This window comes from Enoplosus armatus, chromosome 4, assembly GCF_043641665.1.
Source record: "Enoplosus armatus isolate fEnoArm2 chromosome 4, fEnoArm2.hap1, whole genome shotgun sequence".
Taxonomy (NCBI): domain Eukaryota; kingdom Metazoa; phylum Chordata; class Actinopteri; order Centrarchiformes; family Enoplosidae; genus Enoplosus; species Enoplosus armatus.
In genome coordinates this window covers 14,154,807-14,174,013 of record NC_092183.1, presented here as the reverse complement: position 1 = coordinate 14,174,013, position 19,207 = coordinate 14,154,807, and the positions used below count along the sequence as shown (strand labels likewise).

The 19,207-nt window shown below is 38.4% G+C and overlaps 2 protein-coding genes across 3 annotated transcripts; both read left to right on the top strand.

Annotated features, from left to right (window-relative positions):
* Positions 1-909: 909 nt before the first annotated feature.
* tctn2 (tectonic family member 2) lies at positions 910-5,695 on the top strand. Its single transcript, XM_070903734.1, has 18 exons — positions 910-1,009; positions 1,229-1,342; positions 1,666-1,736; positions 1,932-2,133; positions 2,237-2,337; positions 2,451-2,650; positions 2,761-2,881; positions 2,981-3,134; positions 3,243-3,323; positions 3,410-3,532; positions 3,640-3,714; positions 3,810-3,908; positions 4,025-4,142; positions 4,224-4,327; positions 4,504-4,651; positions 4,805-4,948; positions 5,083-5,171; positions 5,432-5,695. Exons 1-18 carry the CDS (start codon positions 910-912, stop codon positions 5,539-5,541), a joined length of 2,154 nt encoding a protein of 717 aa, XP_070759835.1. The 3' UTR covers positions 5,542-5,695.
* A 1,318-nt stretch (positions 5,696-7,013) lies between these two features.
* atp6v0a2b (ATPase H+ transporting V0 subunit a2b) lies at positions 7,014-16,829 on the top strand. 2 transcript variants are annotated; one of them, XM_070903731.1, is made up of 20 exons: positions 7,014-7,130; positions 7,510-7,588; positions 7,970-8,067; positions 8,336-8,473; positions 8,630-8,727; positions 9,389-9,515; positions 10,696-10,778; positions 10,874-10,967; positions 11,664-11,876; positions 12,368-12,518; positions 12,970-13,109; positions 13,221-13,378; positions 13,588-13,678; positions 14,301-14,419; positions 14,511-14,721; positions 14,863-14,982; positions 15,102-15,221; positions 15,339-15,456; positions 16,448-16,619; positions 16,727-16,829. In XM_070903731.1, the coding sequence occupies exons 1-20, from the start codon at positions 7,014-7,016 to the stop codon at positions 16,827-16,829; spliced, it is 2,550 nt and encodes an 849-aa protein (XP_070759832.1). The 2 variants fall into 2 exon arrangements, with proteins under 2 accessions (XP_070759832.1, XP_070759834.1); XM_070903733.1 differs by having other exon boundaries at positions 7,041-7,130; positions 8,336-8,494; positions 8,636-8,727; positions 14,863-14,988.
* Positions 16,830-19,207: the final 2,378 nt, after the last annotated feature.

Here is a 19,207-nt window from a genome sequence, read left to right as displayed (position 1 = left end):
TTCTGGGATGCCCCTGAGACTCAGTGGAAGTGGTGGGAGAAAGGCGGATGATGGCTAAACTATCATCCCTGATGGAGAACATGTCCCACCCCATGCAGGACACTCTGGCAGCACTGGGCAGCTCTTTCAGTGATAGGCTGAGATACCACAGGTCTTTCATCCCGGCTGCTGTCAGGATCTACAATCAGCAGTGCTCCCAGTAGACCACACATACTGAAATATTGCACTATATGTATAACATATGATATAATTCCTTTACCTCTATTTCTTTCGTTATATGAACTTGTAAATTTATAAATTATAGTTGTTTTTTATTTTTAGTAGATTTTTTTATAACGGTCTTTATTGTTTTTATTTATTATATGTTGATTTTTCTATTGTACTATCCTGTTTGTTGCTGTAACAATGCAAATTTCCCCACTGAGGGATTAATAAAGGATTATCTATCTTATCTTATCTTATCTTATTAAGAACTACATATTCTATTAGTGAATACTATCTAACTATTTAGCCTTTGCTTTACAGGCAGACTGATTTGACCCATTAAATAAAGGTGGTACCATATGTGTATGTATATTGTGTGAATCTATAAAAATGTAAGAATGCCTCACTGGTTCTGATGTTATGATTATGCCCCCCCCCCCCCCAATACTGCCTTCTTAAATAGTTTTATTTGAAGTTTACTTGAAGTTTCTAAATCATAATCTCACCATTGACACATGCTGTAGCTACGTGCATCTACCACTCCAGGCCAAATGAGGTCGCTCTTGTGCGTTTAAGTATAACTTTGTTTCTGCTGTTTCCCCAGAAGAAGAACTTTTCTCGGCTGTGATTCGTTTAAAATCTGCGTTGCCAAGACATCAGCGTCAGTTTACAAATATGTCGACTTTATAATCTGAAGAGAACCAAATGGCTAACGTTGCTGATATAAGCTTTCCTCCGTCCATTTCACGCCAGGTCACATATGTTTTACTGTTCATTTCCTTGGCTCACACTCAAAACATTGTCGGTAAGTATAAAATATATATTACGCACGATTCAACCAGTTTTAACGTTGCATTGATATAGCTAACGTTACCTAAACAAACCTAGCTAGCTAACGCTGAAGAACTAGCCAAGAGATCACCGTGCTAACGTTAAAAGTTACGTCAGTTTAATTACTTATTAAATCATTTTATGATGCTGATACGTGAAGCAGTAGACAAAATATTGCTGTTGTGTTGAACAGTTTTCCAGCCGTCATATCTCACTGCAATTGGACCAACGGTCACCGCACTTGTACTCGGAAACACCTCGGACATCTCTCTGAATCTGAGAACAGTATCTCCATCCAATACAACAGGTAAAACCTATAAAGACTTCCTGATGCTCTGCCTTAAGCAGCTCCTTGTATGGGACTTGTCCTCTAAGTTAGCAGTTTGCCATGTTTTTTTGCCGCTATGTTTTCATCTTACTCTGTTTTCTTAGTCTAATATCTACTAGAAAATGACTTGATGAACTTGTGATGCTTTTTATTGAAATGAGTGGTGTTTGGAAATATCTAGGAGCCAAAAAGGCTCACAAAAAGAGAGAAGGAAGGCAACGATGTGGCTACCTTGTGATTATGTAGTCTGTTGTGATTTTGGACAGATTTGGTGGTTGATGATGGTCTGATTCCCTTTACAGGAAGCATTGGTTCTCCATCATGTGTAGCTGAGGTAACACAGTGGGTGCTCACAAGGGAGCAGGTTGCAAAGGTAAAAAGCCAATCTTAAAGTGGACAACAATTTTCTTCATATTTACAAATAATGTTGAAATAATACTGAAGTTAGAGGCAATTAGACAGGGTTTATAGTGATAAAAACCTCCCACAATTAATTTAATGGAGCTGAAATTATAGAATGAACATCCATTTTTCATATGCCTCATGTTTGTTTCATTTCGTGCCCCAGACTGCAGTTCGAGTTCAGCTGAGACTGGATAGAAGTCTGCGTCTGTGTGGTGAGAATGAGACAGATACAGATTGTTGTCCAAAGCCACTGTGTGTCCTGGAGACCCTTCAGGTGTCTGCCTGTGTGGGTGGCACACCTCAGGCATCACTGCTGATCCAGGTCAAGATACATGCCCTGTTGGTTCCTGCCGGTGCTGGATCTGGTAATTCAAATGAAACATGTCATAATAGGCCTTCATGCTAAGGATGTAAGCACTTAAGAGAGTGCCACGTTTCTAATAAATACGATTCTTCTCTTCATTTCAGATAATAACACAGTCATTCCAAACCAAGTGTACCAACCACTGGGATCTTGTCCCTGTGACCTCATATTCAGAGCATGTGATGTACGCTGCTGCTGTGACAAGGTATTTATATCTCTCACATTATTATTCTTTTGTAAAGAGAACAATGCATTTTAGGCAAATGTATTTCTTTCTGTATTAATCAACAATGATTTATTTGTCTTTCGCTCTAACAGGACTGTTCCACTGAAGATTTGAGGCTGTTTGTGTCCCACTGTCTCCCAGGGCCCTTTGGTGGACAGGTCTCTCCTGCTCCAGATTACCAATGCTCTGTGCAGTCCTCTGAAAACTCCCCAGATTGGTTTCCATTTTTATGTGTCAATTCTCCACCTGAAAACAACCCTTACCTTGGGCTCTTTTACAAGGGAGACACAATGTGAGAAATGATTGAATATATTTTTTGTTTTTCTTGATTGTGTGATTCATTTATTCATTTTTGTGCCATGTTTTTTTCATCATTTATCTTTTGCCCTTCAACATGTCTAGTACATCAAAGCCGGGGCTGTCCTTCCAAAAGCCTGTTTTGTCAGCTCCAGTGCCAGTTAATGTTTATATTCAAGGAAGTCCCATTTTCACATTAAATGACCAGTACTTCACTATTCCCCAGGTTAGTTGTTGTTTTTTGATACAGTTCTAGATTATGTTTTGCATTGCATGTGTTGCCAAAGCTGTAACTACTAATGCCTTGTATATTTTTGTTCTACAGAAGGTGCTTGGGCGGTGTGTAAACAATGCTCCTGTAGCATTTTTGAAAAATTTCAAAGTCAAGTGTGTAACTCTGCTGCGCTCCTGTCCAACTGGATCTCCCTTACAGACACTACCAACAGATTTAAGCATTAAAGTGAAGAGTGGGCAAGGGGGTATGTTTTATATGCTAAACATACTGTAGCAATGCTTTGATACGTTCTGGAGATCTTTGAATCTATGTGTCTTTAATTTTTGCTTTCTTTTTTTTGGGTGTATTCCAGGTGAAGTTATAGTGGATGTAATTGATGAAGTGGCCTTTGACTTGAGTCATTTCATTTCAAGCTCAGATGCTGCCCCTTCAGGTATGGAGATTACAACATACCATTACTAAAACAACTTAAACTGACAATTACATTTAATGTTGAAATTTGTTCACATTTCTCTGAAGATGAGAGGCTGGTATGTGAGAATGTGACCTTAGCGCTGGATTACAAATTCTACTGGAAAGGAAATGGCATCACAAGTATCACACTGACACACACAGTTGGGACCATCGTGTTAAATAGTAGTGGTAAGTGCCTGTAACACTTGCTCACAACTTGGTTTATCACCATTTATATTTGATGGATATGTTTGATGTAGTCTGGGCTAATTTTTGCTATTCTGTCTCCTGAACAGTGGCGTTAATTACAAGGTATTCTGCCGTGTTTCTAAATGGAGAATTCATGGGTGAGCCCAACTCAGGGAACCCAGGTGAGAGCAAGATACAATACTTTGGTTGTGGAAGTGAACTGTATACTTCACACTAGCTGTTACTGTGGGTAACACACACATATTTTAAATGACAGGTTATCAGGTGGGAAGGCCTGTTATTGCTGGAAATGTGGACACTTTGGACAATAACACAGGCTCAATACAGAGGACGTCAATCAATCTTTGGAAACCAGGTAAAAGCCATTAATTCATGTTGTTGATTACTGGCTCACTGCTTGTAGCATAAGAGTGAATTCTGTATAATTCAATCAAAACAAGACACAACACCCCTTTCTGAACTGGCTAACAGAGAGTGATGGACTCTGCTCCACTGCTGAGAAGAATCCGGTTCTGTTTGGGGAGAATTCAACATCAGGATGTCTGCTACCTGTCAGTCGACAGAGTCTGACTCAGTGTAATCTCCTGAGGTCAGTAGCTCAGAGTTCATGTTTGATCTCCATCTATATGTGTTTGCGCTGAAGTAAAATATAATGTTTTTCTCCTTTTAGAGAGACTGTTTATTCTCTCCAGGCAGCTTTGATTACAGCCCCATATGTAGCAAAGAGTGGAAATCCAGATCCTCTAACTATGTCAGACTGGGTGAACATCAGCTGTAAGTAGATGGTGCAAAGAAACAATTTGTGCATGCGTATGTTTGTGTAATGAGATTGTGCATTTGTTAATAATATTAACTTCATTTTGGCTATACTTTAACTTGTAAAGCAAATTGTTCAACTTTCTGCCAAATTCTTTTCTAACTAAATGTTACACACAACATTTAACTTCCAGTTGTGACACTGAACTCAAGCACAACTGTGGAAGACACCACAAGTTCATGCTATGGGATTCCATCCCAGCAGCATATCCATGTTTGGAGTCTTATCACTGGCATGGTAGATGGCATACCTCAAAGGGATATCCGTGCTTTGCAAGTCAGGTGTGTATCAGGTGCATACTCATTCAATGCACAGTGTAAATTATATTCTCAATTCAGAAGGAGCTGTTAATCATTATACGTCACCATATGTACTAATTCTCATTAGTGTTATAAGTCATTGTGAATCAAGAACCTTATTTTGGTCATTTTTAGCTACAGCCCGTCCACCTGGGCTCTGGATTGTGGAGGAGGTGACGTCTCTCCATGTGTGGACCCAATGGAGTCTCAGTTGTTCCCCATCACCTCCTCAGTCACCTTCACTGACACTCCTATCAACACAGGACCACCAAAGACCAGGTGCTTCCTCAAACAGCAAGATTGCCCTCATAAAGAGGGTTGTTAACTTGAGCCAAATGAATTACTTTACATATGAGCTGCTTGACTGATTCTAACCTAGAGAGTGATGTTTTTTTTTTTACTTTTTTCCCCAGGTTTCAGATCAACTTCACAGAGTATGACTGTAACAGGAATGATGTGTGTTGGCCTGAGCTTGCCTTCCCCATCACCAAGTATTACACAGGTGGGAATTTATCTAGTCTAGGGAATCTGTCCAGTATTTTATTGTTTCTGTAAATTGTCTTCATGCTAAGAAAAATGTAATTACTGTGAAAATCCATCCTTGGAGCTTAAGTCTGTATCAAGATCATTATATCCACAATTCCATCAGAAGAGCTGACATCCTTACAAATGTGTTAAATAACAGCAAAGCAGCCTGAACTCTAAATTACATCAATATTCAATGTGATTGTTCTGTAGTTGATTGACCTTTACCCTCCCCAGGTGAGCCATATTCTCAGTCACTGGCTAAGGGCCTTATCTTGGTTTTCTTCTTTATCACCGCCTCGATTCTTGGGACTCCATGGAGACAAATCCGACAGGCGTGGAACTGAGAGGGAGACACACAGATGGAGTGAGAACGGCTAAACAAGATGGTGTATTTAAATGTCACTGAAATGAAATTACACCCTTTTCTATTAGACATTGTTTATAATGTCATAGTTTTTATATGTATACAATATGTTTGTGGGAATGTAAATAGTTGTGTTGGTGCACCATTTTGTAATAAAGATATTTTTTCTATGACTTTTTTCTTATCACTAGATTCTTATTGATAGTGAAGTTGGTAGGCACCTCTTGTGCAATCCTCTAATATGATTTAAGTCCCACCTATCAATTTGTTTCCTATGCACTGCTGCAGGGTCTTCTGGTTCGATGTTTATCAGGTTTTAAATGTTCCCACAAGGGGTCATCATCCACAAGCATAGTATTGTTTCAGTGTTATGCAGATGACACCAAATGTAACATAGCTGCTGCTCCCTGTGATTTACCCATTGACTGCCTCTGACCTCGCTGTATGGATGACCCAATATTTAATCTACCTGAATCAAGTCAAAGGTGCTAGTTGTTCCAAAAGACTAACAAAGAGGAACTAAGATGTATCTCATTTGTCTTGTCTCCTTGGTTCCCCTCATTTGCATCTTTTTCTTTGTGCCCTTTACCTAAAGAAAAAAACCTGTTTTCATAACCTGGGTCAGCAAATTTTTGTAAAACAGGTTGTAACCCTAAGTAACATTAATATTTACACAATAAACATTGTGTGGTTCATGACAACTAACATAATCCCAAAGAAAATGATTGCACTAATTCCAAATATTCCAAACACTTGGGCAAAGTGTTTTATACTGTAGGATTATGGTAAGAAGTCACTGGACCATTAAGACTTTTTTGTAATACTATTAAGCTATATTAAGCTGCCTATCTATGAATGAATAAAATGTACAAATTTATGTCTGTTCGTGTATGTGCATACATTCGCCTTCAGACAGCGTTGAGGGCGTAAAGAGAAACTACTTAACAGTGAGTGCGTAGTGCGCAGACTCCAGGCGGCGCTGGTCATTGGTCAGAGGTACATCGACTGCTGTGGAAGTTGATTGTATTCAACAGTGTAAAGTGAAGTGACGTGTAGTACTATGGATATTGCAAGCGGACGTCTGCGAAAACTTCATAAACTATGAGAAGAGTTGTGTTGTTGTCTTTGGATATGCCACGTTTACGGTCGTAATATGGTTTCGTCACATTTTCAGGTTCAGCTTTGATGAAACAAGTTTTTCTTCCAAGAATTATCAACACGGCGCTCACCAGCTAGCCTGTTAGCTAACAGGAACAGCCTCTGCTGTAACGATAGTTATCTAAAGTGTCCGTTATGCTAGTCAAATATTGTACTAACGCCCAAGCCAAAACATGAAAACCACTGAGAAGGACTTGACTGACCGCTGTTGACGTGTAATTTACAGAAACCGCAGTTAGCTTGCTAATATTGGCCCGTTTTCTGAGCAGGCAAGTATCAAAGCGAACTGTCAAAATGAGCTCTCTGCTCCGAGGTGAAGAGATGTGTCTGGCCCAACTGTTTCTACAGTCTGGATCAGCATACGACTGCATCAGTGAACTTGGAGAACTGGGGCTTGTGGAGTTCAGAGACGTAAGTCCCAAAATAGACCGGTTTTAATCTCATGAAACAGTAATGTTTCACTTTGAAAGTTACTGCTGAGTTTGCTAACACCGAAAGCACTCGACAAAGTGCTGTTTGTTTGTCATACATACCATACTGACTTTTACTTTCAAAGCAGACGTGGCAGTTCTTGTTTTAAGTTACAGAAGGAAGTCCTCGATATTCGATATTTAGATCAGAGCTGTTGTAAAATGCCGCTGTAAAGTGGTTCGTACAGGTACTTACAGCAGGTTTATGGTGGTTTGTCCAGAAGATAGTGGTGTGTTCAACACTGCCTCAGTGATGAGTGGGGCTGAGGATTGTTAGTCATTCAATTCTTGACTAAATTTGTCTCTTGCACCTGTTTCAGCTCAATCCCAGCGTTAACGCATTCCAGCGAAAACATGTCAATGAGATCAAAAAATGTGAAGAGATGGAGAGGATCCTTGGTAAGCATATATTGATCTTTAATATACAGTTTATCAGCAAGGCTTGACATCTGTTCAGTGAGTTGTTCTTGTAGTCGGGCTTTGGGCAGGAAATACAAGTATTTTGTCAGGGTTAAGGCAAAGCTGTGATGGGAGTGTAGAAGCAAGGCAGGAATACATGAAGCCACAGAGGACCTTCTCATGGATTTGAATTGAGAGCCAGTGACCCTACAGTCATGAGAAATGTCAGCTGGTTGTAGATTTAGCTGAATGAAATGCCATCCTTGATTAACTAACCTTTCTTATTAGATTAAGAGAAGAGACTAACACAGGTTTTGCTCCAATTCCAGTGTGGTTTTTTGTAAATGTTTTTTAAAAAGATTGCTCTTTATTTTTTAACAGGATACCTTCTTAGGGAAGTCAAGAAAGCAGACATTTCACTGCCAGAAGGAGACGTGAACCCAGTGGCTCCTTTACCCAAGCATGTCATGGCTATAATGGTTAGTTACTTGCTGATGTATCATCATTTATCATTTTTGAATTTAATATGTTGATGGTGGTATTCCTGGACAGTGTTGAGTTAATGCTACTGCAACTAAATGAATGTAGTTGAGTATTTTCTCAATGCAACACTGGACCTTAGTGTGTTCTGCTGTAGTGTGTGTAAAACTGGTAGATTACATCCAAAATATTTTTTCAAACTTTTTTAAATGTAATTATTATAATTATATTATCATTATATTACTCTGTGTCTGTGCGTGTTCACAGGATCAGCTGCAGAGGCTAGAAGTGGAGTTAGGTGAAGTCACCAGGAATAAAGAGAAGCTGCAGAGAAATCTGCTGGAGCTGACAGAGTACACACACATGCTGCGCATCACCCGCAACTTTGTACAGAGAACTGCTGAGGTTAGTGTGTCATCCCATAATGTAGCTTGAGTCTTTACACCCACATTTTCATACGTGTTGTCTTGCAAAGAATTATTTTCACAATATGTTAATTAGAATCTGCCCTTTGATTTTAATTTTCTTCTTTACCCGCCTGCATCTTGTCTTTACTTTCAGCGAGAGCCCCTACAAGTACAATACGAGGAGTTTCCTTTCCTTGAAAAAGACACAATGATGGACTACAGCAGCATGCAGAGGCTAGGAGCCAAACTGGGGTGAGGCATGAAGATTCTGCATATCAGCATCTGTTAGTGTTTGGACTTGGAGTTTGATTTATTTTACATATATATGTATATATATATATGATTTTCAAGCCTCAATTAATAATCACGAGGAAAAAGTAAATGGGGTGCACAGCTGCTGCTACACATTTAAAGGAAATTAAAATGAGGCAAGCTGCACTTTTATGCAACTCTGGCTCTTTGCCAACCACATGTTGCTCACATGAAACCTTATTCTTAAAGGAAAAGTCAAAGGAAACACAGCTAACCTCACAGCTGCATATCTCTGCAGTCACTACGCCGCTCCAAATAATTATCAGCCACAACCAGTGGTTATCTGGGTAAATTAATTTGAGAGATAGGGATGACTCTGCAACACAGAAAGTATTGATACTTTTGAAGCTGTGAGCTTCAGAATTGAAATATCAATGTGAAGGTGTTAGTGTAAGCAGCAGTTCATAGTGACATGGTGGGGGAAAGTTTTTTTTTTTGTGACGCAATCGCACATCTTTTGAAAGCAATATAAACAATGTATAAGATGAGTTTTGAATTATATTATTTTATTGAAGGTCATTGTTTATCATGATGTTATTGTGATATTTTTAGATGAAAAGTTTGTGTGCTCTTTGTGAATGTTCTCCTCATTCTCTTGCAGTTTCATTTCTGGGCTTCTTCAGAGGGTGAAGATCGAGGCCTTTGAGCGGATGCTTTGGAGAGTATGTAAAGGCTACACCATCCTCAGCTATGCTGAGGTCGAGGAGTATCTGGAAGATCCTGACACGGTAGGTTCTCAAAGCTAACTTTGTCCACGATTTGTGCTAAAGTTCAATTAGTTTTGTTATGTCTCCCCTACATTACAGGGTGAGATTAAAATATCAACAGGGAAGGCAGGCCTCATCCAAGAAATGCCTGTAAGGACAGATTGGGTCTTAACGTCTGGACTTCTGTGGGACTATATATTAATATGAATATACTATGATATATTATGAATAATATTCTGTATTTCCATAATCTTTGTCAAGATCAAAACTGATGCAATAGCAACCATTTATAAGCTGATACATATAAATCCTTGTCATGTTTTGTTCCATGTTCAAGGCCATGACATTGCAAAGAAACCATAATTTATTTCTGGAAAATATAATAAGAATGTTGTTAAAATATATAAATGTAAATATTCCAACACAGTTTATATTTTAGTATTATAGGAAAAAAAGAACACACATTTGTTTAGTATTACATGGTGTCAGATTTCAGTAAAAATATCAGTCACTTCCTGTTGTCTGTGTTGTGTCGCCACAGTTATTAAGAAACAGAGCAGAGGAGAATTATAAAGCGTTGCAAATGACAAAAAGTAAAGGAAAATCTTGAAACTGTGACCAAATGTATATCTGTTAAATAATGGGACAAAATTGAAAATGACACTGGTGAAGCTGTTGTGAAGTCTGTTCTAGTCTTTCTTGCTGCTCTCAAACAATGAGCGCTGTGATCTTGTCTATTCATACTGAGGGACAGCACTAATCCATTTATCCATGTCCTCTGCTTGACCACAAGGCAGGCATGCAGAGCTGCGACTGATCAGTAGAGGCATGTCAGGACATACTTATGGAAAATCGATAAGATTTCCTAGCAATGTTAACGTGTTGCTGAATTGTGTGAAAAGAGCAGACTTGACAGTCTGCAAAAAAAAAAAAAAAATGGCAGTCATGCTTTTTCAAAAATTGTGTAGAGAAAGCAGTTCTTTTCAGCTGATGTTTCCAAGGTCAAGAATGAACTTCTCAGTTTTGTTTTGGTAATGAGCAGCTTGATTTTTACAAATAAATATAGACATTTACTGTTCATTTTTATGAAATATACAGTTTTTGAACAGAAAATGGAAGCAGAGCTTTAAAACCTACTCTTGGCCCAGGATGACACTTCTGGGTCTTATTATTGATGTACAACACTGTTTTCTATCTGCAGGGTGAGCCTACCAAAAGTGTCGTGTTCCTGATCTCTTACTGGGGAGACCAAATTGGCCAGAAAGTGAAGAAGATCTGTGACTGGTAGTTATTCCACAATACTGTTTCCTATGGTTGCTCTGTTTGTTTTTTTTGCTAGTAGAAGTGAGTATTGTTTAACATACTTTTTCTCTCCTTAGCTACCACTGTCACTTGTATCCCTATCCCAGTAGCAATGAGGAGAGGAATGATGTTGTGGAAGGACTGAAAACTCGCATTCAGGACCTGCACACGGTATGTCTTACATTTTCTTTTTAAAATTATCTAATTATGTAGATGTTTAATTAGTGACAGTAAAAGCAGTTATTATGTGTGCCACTCACAAAAGGTTTACTTGTAAATGTGATTGCTCTCATGTCCCTGTTAAAATATAACCCAGATCATTTGAAATATGAACTTTTTTGTTCCTGGTAGTGGGTTTTAAATTGAGGGAATACAACATTTTCCAAAACAAGCTTACAGACAATCTTGTGTTCAGTGAATCACATTACATCCAGTAAGAATTTCCCTTTCCAACCAGTCTTTCAAGAACTGAATTAAATGGTTGATTTATTTTCTAAAAGATTAACCCAATTTTTCTCAGTTAGAGAGTCAGTTAAGTTCCCATCTAGAGCCATTTCACCGTGAATCATTTGGTAGCTTTAACCCACTGTGACAAAAAATTGCATTCACCCCCTGTAGCACATGATCAACATGAGGCCTCAGCTGAAACCTGAACAGTTTTTTCTCATTTTTGTGGATGCTTATTTTCCTCCCCTCCCGTTTCTCTTGTCTGCCTCTTATTCACACACACACAAATGCCTCTTGTTTAAAATTTTAATGTTTATTTCTCTCAGTTCATGTTCCATAGATAGTCATAGAAATAAAAATAAAAAAATCTTCAATATTTTTTATCTTATATGAGTCCTGTTTATCTCTTGCTGTGTCCAGGTACTTCACAGGACTGAGGACTACCTGAGACAGGTCCTGATTAAGGCTTCAGAATCTGTCTACACCTGGGTCATCCAGGTCAAGAAGATGAAGGCCATCTACTATATTCTGAACCTGTGTAGTTTTGATGTTACTAACAAGTGTCTGATCGCTGAGGTGTGGTGTCCTGTCGATGACATTCCCACCCTGCAGAGGGCCCTAGAAGAAGGATCGGTGAGGAAACTCTTTACAAAGTTGCTCTGTTTTTGACTTTGGCCTCACTGCAGGCTTTGTTTTTCTGTTTATTTAACCCGGGCAGTTGCTTCATGAACTGGGGTATTGGAATCATAAAAGCAAGTACTATATGAGCCATTGCATTTATTTTGCCCTCTTTAGTATAAGACAAAGACATTTTACATGACTGGGCGAGGGTACTGAAAGGCCAGTGTTCTTTCAGTTTGCAGGCTGAGGAGGACAGAGTGTGTATTTGGGATAAGGACATTCAAAGATGCACGAATGGGTAGAACTGTTCCTACAGAGGTTTATTTATCATTTTGCCACAACTGCCTATCTAATGATTACATTATGCCAAAACTTGACTTCTCTTTTTTTAATTTGCATGTGCTGTCTACTTTTGGCAGTTCTAATTCATTTGTTTCAAGACATTATGGTGGAATTAGTTTATAGCAACATGCTGACATTTTGATTTGACATTTATATTTCAGAGAAAAAGCGGAGCGACAGTTCCTTCCTTTGTCAATCGTATCCCCACTAACGACACTCCCCCCACCCTGATAAGGACCAACAAATTTACCTCTGGCTTCCAGAACATTGTGGATGCCTATGGAGTGGGCAATTACAGGGAGGTTAACCCTGGTGAGTGAGATCTTTTGTCTTTCTGAGACTTTTATTTGTTTGCACGCTTGAATCATCAGATAAGGCTCCAAAAATAAAATGCAAAGACAGCACTTAATTTATCAGTTTGGAGATTTGGATTTTGAAGGTGTCATGTCAGAAGTCTATCTGAAGAGCTTAGACTAACTGCTTCAAATGGCCTTTAATGGAAAAGTCTTTCTATAATACTTAAATTTTGCATATCATTTTCATTTTCTACATCTTTTTCTATTTCAACTTATGCTAACTTTTAGTTTAGTTTTAATTACAATTATTTTTGTGTCTAGATTTTAATATCCTGTTGTCTTTATATCTTTAATATTTTATTTTATTTTATATATGGAAGTACTACAGTATATAAATGTTTCTTTATGTTCAGTAGTCTTGAATTTTCTTTTTTCTCCCTCTCTTTTTTTTATTTTTATTTTTTAAGCTCCTTTCACAATCATCACTTTCCCATTCCTGTTTGCTGTGATGTTTGGGGACCTGGGTCATGGAGTTATCATGGCTGTGTTTGCTTTCTGGATGGTGCTGTACGAGAACAACCGCAAACTTAAAAACACAAGGAATGAGGTGAGCGAGCACTCCTTACCTAATACTCATTTGAAAGCTCACTCAAGTAACATAACGAAAGGCATACAGTGTGTCTGACGTGTAACACAGTGATTCGATGTGTGTGTGCAGATCTGGAACACATTCTTTGAGGGGCGTTATATAATCCTGATGATGGGCCTGTTCTCCATCTATACTGGCTTGATATACAATGACTGTTTCTCAAAGTCCCTCAACATCTTTGGTTCTGGATGGAGTGTGAATGCCATGTTCACAGAGAAGGTGTGGAAGTGAGTACTTCATGACGAGAAGGACTTCATTGTGACAGTAAAAACAGCTAAGCAGGCCCAGAAGTGCACAAGTATTATTTTTACTGTATACTGTATATTTAATGAAAAAACGTCTTATATGTGTTTGAAGATATAAAGATAAGATGAGGTTATGTATTTGTTTCATAATGACATACATGTAAACTGGTGGTTGTATTTGTGCTGAACAGGAAAGAAGATATCTTTGGGAATCGTTTTCTGACTCTGGATCCAAACGTTACAGGAGTTTTCAGAAGACCGTACCCTCTGGGAATTGACCCGGTGAGTACAGAATATTGAAGACTTGTCATCACAAATGACATGATTTGTCGTATAACACCTCATATACACAGACTTTATCATTGCGTCTCATTGTGGTGACACTGATTCCCAAACTCCAACCAATTAACGATCCGCTACATTGCAGGTTAAAATCTTTATATATAACTGTGTGGAACTGATTAATAAGGCAACATGGGTGTAATTAAGAGGTGAGACGTTCATACCATAATGTTCTATATAGGCTTGTGCAATTTTAATCATATTATTCTAGGAGGTTTATAAAATTGTATTAGTATAATATAATTATGTTAGTATATTAATAAGGACTGTGAAACAGCCAACAATATGGAGCTGCCATGTCTGGTGCTGACAGTAAATTGGATTTGTGCATCACTGCAAAAACAGTAGGTTATTTGCTTGATTAGCGGTAATGTTACTCACACAGGTGGGTTACACATTGTGTGGTTAAAAAAAATTGAAGTTGCATTCTTGGAATTGTGCCAAATGCCATCCTTACATGGCTTAGGCAAAACACTGCTGTGAAATATCAATGCTGGAGTTCATCTTTTAGTCAAAACCACCCATTGTATAATACAGTACATGTCATCTCTCCTTTGCAAAGATTTGGAACTTGGCATCCAACCGCCTTACATTTCTGAACTCCTATAAGATGAAGATGTCAGTGATATTGGGCATCATACACATGAGCTTCGGGGTCATCCTCAGTACTTATAATCACTTGTAAGTACCAGTTTGTTATTACCCTGTAAAGCCCATAATGTCAGATGTTATAGTTTTTAATACGCTGCATTGTGTCTCTCAATAAAAACAGGCACTTTAGGAAGAAGTACAACCTGTACTTGGTATTTCTCCCTGAGCTCCTGTTCCTGCTGTGTCTGTTTGGCTACCTGGTGTTCATGATAATATACAAGTGGCTGGTCTTCTCTGCTAAGGACTCCAGACACGCCCCGAGCATCCTCATCCACTTCATAAACATGTTCCTCATGCAGGGTGATGCAGTGCAGCCCCTCTACCCAGGACAGGTCAGAAGCTAATGTAAAGCTCCATTCCTGCTACAGTGTAACTTAGTTCCCTGTTCTTGCTGAACAGATTAAATCTAATGTCATTAAAAATACACTACAGATGTCACTGAGACAGTTCAACGTTGTTTTGCTTCATTCCAGACTGGCTTCCAGGTGTTTCTGGTGGTCATTGCTCTTCTCTCAGTGCCTGTCTTACTCCTGGGGAAACCCATCTACCTTTATTGGCTTCACAATGGAAGCCACCGCTTAGGAATGTACAGGGTGAGGGTTTGAAATTCATGCCTTCCTGTGAATGTGTGCATAGAGAAAAACCTCTCCAAATATTTGTTCTCTGACTGTGTGTATATACAAATCTGATTCGTTTCCCTGTGTGTTGTTAGGGATATGAGCGTGTGCGGCGTAACAGTGAAGAGGAGCTCTGCCTGATGAGGGCTCATGACATGGAGGAGGGCAGCAGTCACAGTGATCTCTCCACTAGCGGAGAGCGCCAGACAGAGGAGGTCAGCACAGCAAAACAACGGGATTCTTACCCATTCATCTTAAACTTCCTTATAAGCAACCATTGTTATTTCTACTGGTGTGTGTCAGTGACGCTGAGTTTTGTTTTGTTGCAATAGTTCGACCTTGCAGATGAGTTGCTGCATCAGGCCATCCACACCATAGAGTATTGCCTTGGCTGCGTCTCCAACACAGCCTCCTACCTGAGACTCTGGGCTCTGAGCCTGGCACATGCCCGTGAGTATGATGATTTGCAGCACAACACACTTCAAATCTGTACAAGCACACACTGAACGCAAAGTGAGCTTATAAAATTATAAATAACTCAAGAGGTTTTGTTCCAAATCAAAGAGCCGCGTCACATTTTATTCCCTCCTCCACGATAAAACAATTTACTTTGGTTCTTGTGTGTGTGTACCAGATGCCAACCATCATTATAATGAGAGATAATAGCCACTGTGTGTTTGTTCCTTTGTTCACTCATAAATACACAGTATATAACATTATCTGTAATGCACAGTAGTAAGTGGCATTACAGCATGCACAGAGTAATACAGTGTGCCCCTTCACACTGCAGCTGGCTGATGTTTCATAATGTATAGCACTGAATGTTATATGTATGAAATAGTTCTCTACATTCTCAACGTGTAAGAATATATATCAAAAATGTTGGTGGATAATTGAAGTTATCTTCAGGTTGTTCTTTCTTTTGCTGCACTGCAAAAATCCTCAATGAAATCACATTTTGACCCAATGTGAGAACATCTGGAAATGTGGTTATGCACAGCCTTTCATGGTTTATTGTTAATTCATTTTGCATAACAAATTATAATTAAATGGAAAATTAATGACAGGGCTGTCTTAAGAAGGCAGAGCCAAATGGCCATTTAATTTCTCTAATATGTGTATATAACTGTGTGTGCGCGTGCGCGCGCAGCCATTCTGTTAATATGACGGAAGTGTTGCAGAAATCTTAATAGGTCGCATCCAGTCAGAAAAAAAACTACTCCGTGTTCTTCTCAAACATAACTCTGACACTTAAAATTGACAACAAATTTGGGAGTGAGGTGTGTGTCTGAAAGAGACTGAAGAGTTGGTTAGTCCCCAACAAATGTACACCATTGACAGAGATCAGCTTGAATATTAGTAACTGGCGTATACCCTTTCTCTCTGTTTGTTGTAGTCCCTTAAATGGTTGGTGCACATGCTGTTTTCTCTGCTTTAACAGAGCTATCAGAGGTGCTGTGGGCCATGGTGATGCGAGTAGGACTTCGAATGGACACCAGTCTCGGGGTTTTATTCCTGGTGCCTGTGTTTGGCCTGTTTGCTGTTCTCACTGTGTCCATCCTCCTGGTAATGGAGGGTCTGTCTGCATTCCTTCATGCCCTCCGTCTGCACTGGTAAGATAACGATTAACCACTAAAGCACACGTGTCATTGACAGGGCCAAAGTGCTCTGAATTATCTCTGTGTTTTATATTCATAGCAGCTGTTTGTTTCTTCCTCAGGGTGGAGTTTCAGAATAAATTCTACAGTGGGACTGGAGTCAAGTTTTGCCCCTTTTCCTTCTCTCTCCTGCCCTCCAGCTTTGAGCATGATGGCTTACTTTGAAGGGGCTGTCTGGTAATACTGTCAGTTGGTAAACAGAGCCAAAACAAGCCAGCAGTGTTCCATGCTTATAAAGACTTATTTCAGAGATGTCATGAGGTGATTTACATTCTTTTCTTGTCATCTTTTAGCAATTTGTCATGCAACGAAATTGTATGGTGAGCTTCACAGACTTTGGACTGAAACACGCTGCCCTCCCAACAGTTTCAAGAACACAGACAATACAGAGTTTTGTTGTTTTTCTTAATGCAAATGTACGTAACAAAGGGGATACCTTTCGTACCAGAATCAGTAAGCTTCACTGCAGAACATTTTGTGAGGCTCAACTTTGAAATGTAACTCATATACTTAAAACAATCAACTTTTCTCATGAGGCATCATTCTTAACAGTTGTTGATGTCACCTGTATGGAGAACCACATCTGCCAAACTTAATAAATAAGTAAAAAAAAATTTAGTATGAGATAACTTAACAGTAATAAGTAAACGGATAACCTTTAGGTTTGGCTACACAGACGACACTTTGTTGCTGATTTTGGTCTTTTTTGTGGGATTTGATGATTTAAATAAAATTACAGATAAAATTACATCCACTTTTTCCTTTAAAAATAATATATTAATTTCTGTCAGTCTTCAATACATTTCTTCTCTTCTGCATCTAGTTGTTTTTTTGTCATACGTTTTTTGTGTGTATTCATGCAGTTATTTTGACTTTCTCTCACTGAGCTTCAGTTTCGGCAGGTCTGGTTTCCATACACTGGGTAGTGAGCCACCTTTCGGTTACATAATTCTTGCTCAACTTTTTGTTGCACTGACTGCCTTACAGATATACAACCAAATGACAGCATACTGTATAATTCCTCAGTTTCCCGTATACAAACACTGCGAAGGATCTTTGACATTTTCAGTATTGAAAAGTGCTCGGGCAGGTGTCTGATGAGATGTGTATATACTTTTACAGAATTATTTTTTAATTTATTATATTTTAAAATGTTGCATAAGAATTAAAGATGAATGTTAATGGGGTATGATTTTTACTTTTATGCATTCACAGTGTTGCCTGTGCGTCTGCCACAATTTAACATTCCATGCATGGAAAACTTTTTCGGTAGCCCTTTACTTTGAAAGATCCTATATCCATATTCAACACAGTGGTTGGGCTGTATTACATCTTATTAGAAGAAGATTGAATTACGTACTAATATTAGGCTGTAGAAGTACTTGCTAATTTTGTGAATTTGTTAGTATTGTATGGAATTGGTATTTTTTCTAAGGGAAGGAGACTTAATTGTCGTTATTGTCGCATTATTGAAATGTCTGCACTTTTTCACTGGCAACACAGTGTGCTACAGTAAGATACTGCTACACCTTTTTGAAAGTCGTCACTTTGTATGTCAGGTTTTAACAGTGGCAGTCACTGTTTTATTGGGGTAAGTCATGTTTGATTAGCAGTTATTGGTTGAAGGGGTATTGTAATCTCCTCTAATGCAGCCCTAATGTTGCCATTAATTATCTTTTTTTTCCACTGACAAACACTCCATGCTCTTCTTTTGAAAAAAATCATCCTCATGTCAGTAATAAATTGTATTTGTTTGATTTGGTTTGTTTTTCCTCAAAGCCCATAACTGCATTTCTTACTGTATCTGAGTTTGGACAAGCTACGTGGAAGTCAATACCAAGACGTTTTAGATATGTTTGAGGACGTTCAGCACAGAAACAGCACACATTATGTATAGTAAACCTTTTTAAAGGTACAATCTGTAATTCTGGGAAGGTGACCTTTTTTTTCCAAAACGTTTTATTTTGATGATTTGTATTTAATACACACACACTCTTACTTTGACTATCTATGGAAGCCTAAGTGCAGTATACAGGAGAGGGACTGTGAGAAAGATACATTTTGTATAATTTTTTATCAAATCAGTTGTCTGAAACGATTAATCACCTACATTTCTGATTCATTAATTGATCATTGATATGTCAGTTAAACCAGCTGATCAAGTGATTTGTCATTTGATTCATCAGTTTTTGATTCATCACTGAAATAGCACCCCATTATTAACAGTCTCTGTATTGATCCAACTTAACTCAATAAGATATTGAAAGAAATACAAACAATTATTTTGTTTTAAGATGGGCTCATTTTTGGCAAGGTAAAAAGCAAAAATATATAAAAAGAAAAGTAATGTAATAAGGAATGTACTAGATAAAGCAAGTGACAAATCAAAAATGTGAGTGCACATGTATTCATTATCATGTATTAATCTCTTAGACATTTTACAATTGTTTTTATTGTGTAACCTCATCTTATTATCAAATTGTTCATAAGCTAACTTCCTAAAATTTCCAGTTATTTGTACTTTGTTTTTATTTATTTATTTA